General features: G+C 41.0%; 1 protein-coding gene across 1 annotated transcript; it reads left to right on the top strand.

The window, feature by feature from the left end:
* Window positions 1-4,729: 4,729 nt before the first annotated feature.
* Window positions 4,730-6,615, top strand: LOC141775853 (P2X purinoceptor 7-like). Its single transcript, XM_074649597.1, has 4 exons — window positions 4,730-4,866; window positions 5,234-5,303; window positions 5,390-5,544; window positions 6,453-6,615. The coding sequence occupies exons 1-4, from the start codon at window positions 4,730-4,732 to the stop codon at window positions 6,613-6,615; spliced, it is 525 nt and encodes a 174-aa protein (XP_074505698.1).
* Window positions 6,616-9,980: the final 3,365 nt, after the last annotated feature.

Genomic DNA, 9,980 nt, shown 5'->3' with positions numbered 1-9,980 from the left:
ATGGAGGACCAGCCCTCCTTTTCCTGTTGAGATAGGTCCGGCTATGCGAGACTAGGTGGGAATAAACACTTAATTCATCAAGTTAGATGTGTTGTTTTTCTGCTGCTGCTGCTTGTAACCAGGCTTTCAGTAGCCTCACCTCAGGACATTCCTCAGGACATTCCTCAGGACACAACACTGGGGCTGAGAGTGCATTTAATGACTGCAGGCCGTGTGCCAAATTAACTTTTTGAGTCACCGGCCAAGGGGACTGGTAGATAAAAAAATCCACCGGCCAAAATAATAAATTTCCTTTTTGTGTCCCATATACATTTGTTTCAGTACATTTAATTGGAATAATAAGGTATTATGTAGAATATATGTTGCTATCTATTTTTACATAACTTCCTGAAATTGTACTGATAAATAAGCTACAATACGGTACATGACGGTATGTGTGTAAAATTAAAATAAATAAATAAATAAACTCTGAGAAGTGGCTTGTCACTAAAATGAGAATAGTTGGTTTAATAAACCTGCTTTTTGAAACAGGGCACTGTTCTTAAGTCATAAACACAGGAGAGAAAACAATTTAGATCAGACTTAGAAAATGGATCACTAGATTTTTTTTTTTTTTCTCACTTGCGTCTCAGGGCTTCTGTATTTTCCCCCTTCAAGTCACATCTGTATTCAAGTCCACAATAAACTTTTCCAGCTGTGTAGAATTTGTTTCCACTAAATTTAAGAACCATCAACATGGTTATTAGTTGTATTTATTTACAGCGAGGGATCGCTAAATGATCATTGAACTTTACTCAGCCGTGATAGATTCCATCACCAACGAGAAGGAAAATAAAACAGGGGGAAAACACATTGATCACAATTATAGCAGTCAGACATCCGCTGACTGCTGCTCAGAATATCTCTGTGAGGTCAATGACACGTCTGTGGGCTCAAGAAAGAAATGATAATAATGATCGCCAAGCACAATCTTGTGACGCAACAGAGACGCAAATAAATGCACGTGAACGAGTTCACTGGCAGTGGAATTGAAACTGATGTTAGCGGATGACGCAGTCTGAAATAATTACAAATTAAAGAAGGCATCGTATCGGGTGGAACCGAAGATTTGAAGGAATACAGAGCAGCTGTCTCTAGTATGAAGACAACATTACAAAGGGCCAGTGCATAGAAGGGTTGCTTTTTCAATAAGCTAATAGCCTTGGTGACAAGTGTTACAAGTGGCAAGCACTCGGATGTTTCTGCAAGCAAAAAAGAAACTGTTTTGTAAATGTTCTAAACCTAGAAGTTGTACAATAGTTAGTGTCAAGCTTGTCCTTGAGCGTATTTCTTCTTTGGACATCATCGGAAACGCACACCTTTAATTTATAGATCATATGTGCAGTGACGCGACTTTAAAGCAGCACTTTTTTTCGTCACGTCGGGGAAGAACAACAAGCTAGGGTACACATTTGAGCCATTGTGTATATAGAAGTATTGATCAGTGCAGCTCTGAAGGTATAATATGTAAAAGTTGTGGGTTCCTCCTCGGCTCAATGAGAGAGCGAAGGAGAGAGAGAGCATGCAGCAATGGTTAGAGCGAGCTATAGGGTGAATGAAGAGTGGGAGCGGCGTTAGTGAGAACAAAGCAGTGAATCAGAGAAATAAAGCGTCATTGCTGCAGCCCAGAATCGTCCTAAACACAGCAACATAAGAAGGAAAAAAGAAAATACAGGCAGAGGGAACCTGTTCTCACTCCCAACTTGTCAAATACTGATTGGGCAGCGCCTCTCGGCATCAGAAACTAAACGCATGGAGGTGTGGAGGTTAGCGACAGTTTGTGATGAACAGGGTTTTCGACTAAACTCCAAAGTAAACCCACCGCGGCGTTATTCGACGGTCGGAGCAAGTGACGTCGTATCAATGGCGTGAAAATCCGCTAACTGCGGGAGCCAGGGGTGGTGGATGGGTCAAACAAACTTAAGACTTTCAACCAGGAGACCGGTGTCCCTCTCCTGCGTAAAACCAAAAGTAACTTTGACTTATTTTGTCCCGTATGTCGTTAGTCAAGTGACTCGTTGGTATCATCAGTCCTGTGAGTCGTTAGTCACGAAAGTGACCGTTTCATAACCCTACTTAAGTGGTTTTGTTGCCTAAACCTAACTTCCTGTGAAAACATAAGTTTATTTTGAAAGGGCACTATGAATATAATGAGCGTATATTGACACACCATGCCCGGCCTGTCCAAAAGTAACGCAAGAGGGGTAACCACTGTGTCGGTCTTTGATGCCGAGGGGGACTGACCAAGTGGCAGTATTGGACAAGTTGGGAGTGAGGATGTGTTGGCAGCGTACAGGGTCTCCGTAGATACCGACACCACCACACACTTCCAGTGGGTCGTAAGTGATGATTGAGAGGGATTATTTTCTATACATTGTTTTTTTTTTTGTTTAATTCTTGCATATTATACCTTTAAAGGCCATACCTTATAGTCTTACATTGAAAACCACATATTCAAAGCACGAGATCAATATCTGCTTTCCTTCACACAAATATAACTGACATTTAAACAGCTAGACCTCTTCTCCCCTCTGTATTGAAATGTGACATTCCAGATTAAGATTTCTTAGATACGTGCAGCATTTCCAAAGGTTCCACATGACATGTGACCTTCACCTCGTCTCTGGGGGTGAGTTAGACAGACGACAAAAGGAAGAAAAGAAGCTGTTAACAGGACAGAAATCTATCTGGATCATTTGATGGCCGTCATGGACGAGAACATGGAAATTTAGCGCTGTGAGATTGCATGGGCACAAAAAGTGTCAGCCCCTCCATCTCTGAGCAACAGACCAAAATTCGATGTCGTTAAAGTGGCAGTAGGCAGTATATTTTTGGCATCATCGGGCAAAAATCCCATAATAACCTTTCACTATATTGTAATTCAAGTGTTCTGAGAGATAACTAGACTTCGGCTCCTCCTCATGGCTCTGTTTTCAGGCTTTATAAAATCTAGCCCGTGACGGGAGACTTTGGCCAATCACAGGTCAGTTCAGAGAGAGAGCGTTCCTATTGGCTGTGCTCCGGTCATGTGACCGGTACTTGGGCTGTATTCGAAACCGCATACTATACTAGTAGTACGTACTGATTTGGCCAAAATGTAGTATGTAGTATGCAGTATGCAATAACAACATTTCTTATCAGAATAAATGTAACTTTGTAAAACTTTGTAAATCTAACCTGGTAGAGAATACATTTCTTAGGAAAGTTTTTAGAGTTGTTGTATTATTTTGTGTTTCTGCTGCTAAGAAAGTCATTTATAAACTGCCCCCAATAACAGAATCCAATGCAATGTTCTGAATATTCTATCAGATACAAACTGCACAAAGTTACATTTATTCTAATAAGAAATGTTGTTATTGTTGTTATGCATGTAATATATCATTTTAAAGCTCTTTTTGTACTCTTTATGCTGGAACTATCCATGTGCACATCAGATCAATATGAAGTTAGATATAAGGGCATTTGCAGTGGCATTCAGAATTGGCCCGATTACAGCATTAGAGGTCAAAGGTCAAATTCTCTTGACCTCAGTGTCATGACAATGTGACCGATGGACAGATTATAGTCTAAGCTTTACAATGATATATGACTTCATGACATTGTGTGTTGGTTTCCCTCTTTTATACTGGATCTATGTGTAAAATGGCAAAAAAAGATGTGAAAATTTGAATGATGGAGGGATGAAAAAAGGAGTGATAGCACATAGAAAGCTACCATTGCTGCAATGCTATCATGCATTTCCCAACACTACGGACATAGACCTTTAAAAAAATCACCATGAGACTTGGTCCCTCCAAAGTGGCACGACCAACCCCCTGGCTCATGTACTACAAATAGTGCGTGTGTGCGTGTGTGTGTGTTAGTCAGCCTGCTCTGATTGGCTAATGTGAATCAGCTGTCTAGCAGCAATCGAACGTTGCCGTGGTGATTGGCCACTGCTGCAGTGGGGCAGTTTATAATAGGAGTTAACCAGAGACGTACATGTCATAAAAGTGCTTCTACGACAGAAACCATGACTCCTATCGCTTAGATTGTTCATGAGACCAGTTAGGAGTCTCTGATGAACAAATGGTGCGACATTTGGGTCTGTAGTTTCAAAAATGTGACCTCGGCGGCAGTTTTGAAAAGTAGTAACTTTTTTCTCTGATCCAAAACATTCTGTGAAATTTAATATGGGGCCCTATGGGAGCGAAGCCTGCAGTTGCTCTCACGTTCAGGCATGTGTCGCCAAATGTGTAAGTCCAACTGATTCCATAGCTACATGTTTGCGACTTTTGTCAAGTAAATATTTTGCCCAAAGTCTTATTTATTTTAATTTTGTTGGCACTTTATACAGAAAGTGCATTGTCTTTTTTGTATGTACTGTATATCATACCTTGGAAGGTTGTTTTGAAGTTAAAATAAAGTATGGTAGTTTTCAATCACATTTGTATGTTGCCTTTTCCTGAATGTTGTGACTAGTAGGTCTGTTCTTGCTTGCAGTGTTAGTAAGTGAAGTAGATATGGGTTGTGGATACAAAAATGGTAAATTAATGCTATGCCGACACCTGGGTGTGGGTGTGTATTTTCTTGTGTGTGTGTGTGTGTGTGCGTGCATACGTGAGTGTATATGTCTGCGCAGGCACTCCTGCTCACACTTCATGCCACCCCTGCATAAGTCAGTGCCCCACTGGTGCCACCCCTATCAAAAATGTCTGGACACGCCCCTGCTATGAATATGACTGTTCAGTTTGACCCTGAGTCGAACACCGACTCGAACTCTGAAGAGGAAGAGGCCCCAGCAGCAGCAGCACTTCCACCTCGAATGCAGCAAGACATTTCACAATGGTTAGTTCAACTTGTTGTGTAACTTTATGTATGGGTTAGCACGGAGGCTAACGGTAGCTAACGTCAGCTCTAATGCTACTTTCACGGCTCTGTAGGTAACGTTATTGTGAGGTATTTGGTCAATAACCAATTTTGTAATTTGTGTAATTTAGTGAACGTTAGGCTCTACGTACGTTGCATGTTTTTCAATTGGTAAGGTATATTTTACTTGATATATCCCGAATATTCTATCATATTGTGCGATAAAAATGTGTGGGGGAAAAAGCTTACTGCTCATTCACCTCAGCTTTTTTGCATCTTCTGTCAGGTTTATTGTATCATATGCTTCACATGTTGAAATGCTCACATTTTTTATTTATTTGTTCAGGTGCACATGTGGAAATTGTGCAAAAATGCCTACAGAACCTGAGAATATCTGCTGCTGGGAGACACAACAGGTAACAGTTTTATTAGCTATATTTAGTTGTGTGTTTAGACATATTTTTCACATTCCATGAGGCTTACCATATGTCATTCACTCTAGGTTAAAAGACGGATGGAGCAGCTGCCGGACAACATCTCCTGCATGATTGAACATCCTGGGTTGGACCCTGTATGTTTAAATTTGTTCACAATGCAAAACGCATATAATGTTTACAGGGCTGAATATGGTGCTTTGCACCAAAGGGCGATAGAGCGGTAAGTGGTTTCTTACTTATTTGATCATCATAATTTTAATCAAAAAGTACAATTAAATGCTAATGTTGTTCATGAAAATAAATACCTGTATGTTAAATTTTATACAGTCTTCCTTTCCATTACTTCAGTGGGCCTTACATTACACTGTTCACCACACACCATGAATGGCATTACACACCACGATATTGCAGAATAATGCCCCAAAATAAGAACGTGATTACTTTTTAGTATATACTGTAGCTAAGTTTGACATCAGCAGATACTGTTCATATTAAACATGATTTCATGACACATTTTACAGATACTGTAAAGCCTTTATTGTTATGTTCAATCAATAGAACACCATTCTCATAATATATGAATAGAAAAACAAAGGATTCACTGAACCCATAAATAAGAAAGACATTTTTGACAAACCACACTGCTGAAGCTGAATTGGCATTTGTTTGTGCTTCAAACTCAGCACAAACTTGTGATTTCCACTTTATTTAAATTCTGAAAATGCAGCTTATACTGACCTGAAACAATGGTGGCTGATGCAGCATGTAAATACAATACTATTATACTATATTATATAATATTTCAAGTGTGTTGTCATGGCTGGATCCAAATGAAAAGGTATTTTACTGTCTCTGGCAACAAGATTTTGGCTGCAATGATTGTTGCATTCAGACCGTAGCTGAACATGTTATTTTTTTGTTTAATTTGTATTGCTTTTATCTTTGGTATATGACAGCACAGTGTTTCATGTTGTGAGATATTTCTTATTGCTTACAATAAATGTAAAAAGCCACATCAAAAAGTACAAAGTAAAACAAGGGACATACTGATAATAACATGACTAAGTTTTCAAGTTTGGCTCCTGACACGCTGTTTACTAAATACATGTATATTGTCCAATCTTACAGCCAATACAGGTATCTGGCATACAGGAGCTTTGTGAGCTGGTGCTGGGGCTTTCTTGGGCGCAGGATCCGCGTTGTAATTCCGGCCTGTGTGGTACTGCGGATCCGCAGGGAGTTTCCTGACGCCCTGGCCAGCTACGAGGGTTTCAGACCGCCGCTGCATTGAACCTGGACACAAAGTTGTTTATGACGGACTCTTTGTCTGGCCGCTCATAATTTGCACACAGGTCCTCTGGGATGCTGATCTTCATTATCTCCTCCGTGTATGGTGCCGGGTCCACAAAGACTTTTTCAAAGACCAGGTCCATCAGGTCCATAGCAGTGGATGTAATAGAGTGCTAATAGAAATATAATTAATGATAGCTGTGATAATAAAAAATATATAACTACCACTAATGATAATAATAAAAAGGCTGATGATATTAGGGATAGTAGCAGTGGTCTGCATACACAGCAGGCTGTTTTACGGCAGCTGGCATCTTACCTCCTTTAGGTTTTACCCGTCCACTCTGCTAAATAATAATAAAAAAATAATCTGTCATGTTTACAACATCATCTCAAATGAGTAGTTATGACAACAAGTTACAAATACAGTATAACTTGTGTTGTGACATACCAAAAGTTTGTAAATTCAGTTTGATGAAGTTAGCAGAGCAGAAAGCGTCATAAAGCTAGCTAGACTCACTGTTTGTAATGCAATACGAGACTAACAACTTTATCGGTGAATCATAGCGGTCATACTATCATCTGTGTAAGTCAACACACTGCACAGCTGGCCACTACAGCCGTCGGTCGGGGCACATTAGCGACTGGGTGCTAACATAAACGAAAGCTACATAACGTTTCATAGCAAATTAATCACCGTTTCTGGATTAGTTTACAGTTTGACCACTTGTTTTGAGCATGTGTACTTTCAGGGGAGTCTAAAACAAGTAACTCTCCACACACACAATACAGCAGCTAGCTCCGCACAGTCTGCTCCGTTAGGCTAACGGAGCAGACTGTGCCTACAGACCGCAGTATAAAGTTGCACTAAAAGCAACATGGAGACCCAGTTTACACACACCATACCTACTACTATAGTTATTTTACGGGTTTGAAATGGTGCTTAACGTAAAACAAAAGCCTCTCACAAGCTGAATCATTACACTATAAGTTCAAGTTTAGCCGCACTGCATGCTAACGCCGTCTAGCAAACCGGCCCTAATAAACAGTATAATAAAAAAAAGGAAAAAATAAAAAACTTACAGCTTCAGGGTCTCCTGATGCATCCCGGACAGTTGGTATTGATCCAATATTCAGTTTCAGGTAACTAGCGTATCCCGCCAGGTACTGACCCTGATTTACAAAGCATTCGGTTGTGAAATGATTTGCACATACCAACAAATACTTTGAAACATGTCTGGGCACAGCACCAGCGAAAATAAAGTCCATCCACTGGGTCTTCAGATGATCCGAAGTGGGTACATGGTGCAAGCTTTTGTGTGGAGTATTGCAGCCAACAACAGAACAAGTGGGTTTCTTAGGTCCTTTCAGCATGTTTACTAGTAAACAGTCGAAATAACAATGGCGGACGCAGCTTGCTGAGCCGGCTACTCCGTGGGCGGGGTTACCAAGCCGGGGTATGGGGGGGGGGGGTTGCTGTTCTGTTTCACTGGAAACAGGAAAGCCATATATGGCTTGCATTGCTCTCTACTGACGTCAGAAGACAGGAAAAAAGCGATTTTTTTTTCTGCACCCATTTCCGGACAAACGGAGGAGGAGAAAAAGAGAGAGGATGGTCTTTTATGATACTATGGTGGCCTGTAGACACACTGGGGACAGATATTGATGTTTAAAAGACATGGAAAAGTGCATTTTGCATAATATGTGACCTTTAAACACATTGTTTTTATGCAACAGACAGAAATGTTGAGGCACCATCTGCCTTTCAAGCAAAAAAAAAAGAAAGAAAGAAGCTGCCGGTGTCCAGCTGAGGACTTACAGAGGATTGTTTGAGCACAGCTGGAAAAGGTCCCGCAGAGAGACGAAAAGCTGTTTGATTGTGCTGAGGTAGACGGCGACTCCAGGCTGCAACCGATCTGGGATGTTGAGTGAAGATAGCCCACAGCCTGGTGTGAGGGCCGTGGAGTTTTGGCCTTGGAGGTGCTATCGTGCCTGGAGGGGGAGAGCTACAGGAGGTGAAATAGTGCTGGTGTTCTGAGAATGAACCTCAAAGCTGTAAGTTGCCCTTTTCACATTTTTCAGAAAATATACGATTGTGCTGGCTGGAATCTGTGTTAAATAAGGTCTTTACAGCAAAAAATGGAGGGTAGTTGGCATCTTTGCCTTTAGGTGAGAGTGGAAACAGATGAGAGAGAGAGAGGCCATGCAACAGTGATGCAGAGATGAATTCAAACGTACAATCTAACAGTCGTGGACTGTGGGTGAATTTACTATTGAAGCTGCCCCAAAATTGTATTTTGAAAACACATTCTCACTCCCAACTCGTCAAATACAACTGCTTGGTCAGTGCCCCTCGGCATTGGAGACCGACGCACGGAGTACCCCTCATGCGTTACTTTTGGACGGACGGGGACGGTGTGTTGAGATACGCTTGTTATTTGCATAGTGTCCTTTCAAAATAAACTTCCGTTTTCACAGGAAGTATAGGTTTAGGTAACACAACCACTTAGATAGGATTAGGAAAAGGTCGTGGATGACGTTAACTTTACTGTTACTAGCGACTCATGGGACTGACGATACCAACGAGTCACGTGAGTAATGACTCACATGACAAAATAAGTCAACATTCCCGGCCGCCCTGAACGGACTCTCACACCATTAATACTACGTCACTTGCTCCGAATAAGGCCACAGCTGGGTTTAAATAAAACATACTGTTGCTAGAGGGTGTCTCCGTGCGTTGGTTTCCGATGCCGAGGGGCGCTGACCAAACAGTGGTATTGGAGTTATTTCGCAATGTCACGATTCTACGCAAGAATCGCGGGATGACATATCACAAGGAAATCCATCTTGTCAGGCTTCAAGAAAGAAGAGGAAAGGACAGCGATGTTTTCGCTCTTCTCCCGACTGGCTTCGGCAAGAGTTTGGTTGACAGATGGTTTGATCCAAACACCTGCCAAGTATTATTTGAAAGCGCCCGCCCTTTTCCAAACAGTTTCCAATGACGCCTTCTCAGACGATTCTGTGTAACAAACTATGGCGGGATAAGGTTGGCTTTTTTCTATCCTGTTTTGTGCCACTGCCTATATGGAAAAAAAAACTTGGTCAGGAACTTTGGTGTCAATAAAACATGTAGATTAGGGGCTATTATTTGAAGCATATTTCATAATTATAAAATGTCTGATGACAGTGTGTGAAGCAATGAGAAAATAATGTTTGAGGTTTACACAAACGTATCTATACGATGTTCTAAAGATTTGGCTTCTATGGAGGATTACTTACTTATATTATACGGGGATACAGTATATAATACAGTATTAGGATATTATATGAATTACAGTAAATAAAGAGAATGTCTTGTTCACT

This window comes from Sebastes fasciatus, chromosome 10 (genome assembly GCF_043250625.1).
Source record: "Sebastes fasciatus isolate fSebFas1 chromosome 10, fSebFas1.pri, whole genome shotgun sequence".
In the NCBI taxonomy this organism is placed as follows: Eukaryota; Metazoa; Chordata; class Actinopteri; order Perciformes; family Sebastidae; genus Sebastes; species Sebastes fasciatus.
Note: the sequence above shows the minus strand (reverse complement) of the source record. Positions and strands in the feature narration are given on the sequence as shown.

Excerpts from the sequence above, each read along its gene's own strand:
- LOC141775853 (XM_074649597.1), top strand. The coding sequence starts at position 4,730 with ATGTCTGGACACGCCCCTGCTATGAATATGACTGTTCAGTTTGACCCT. Across the intron at positions 4,867-5,233 it reads CAGCAAGACATTTCACAATG|GTGCACATGTGGAAATTGTG; the intron begins GTTAGTTCAACT and ends TTATTTGTTCAG. Across the intron at positions 5,545-6,452 it reads CACCAAAGGGCGATAGAGCG|CCAATACAGGTATCTGGCAT; the intron begins GTAAGTGGTTTC and ends CCAATCTTACAG.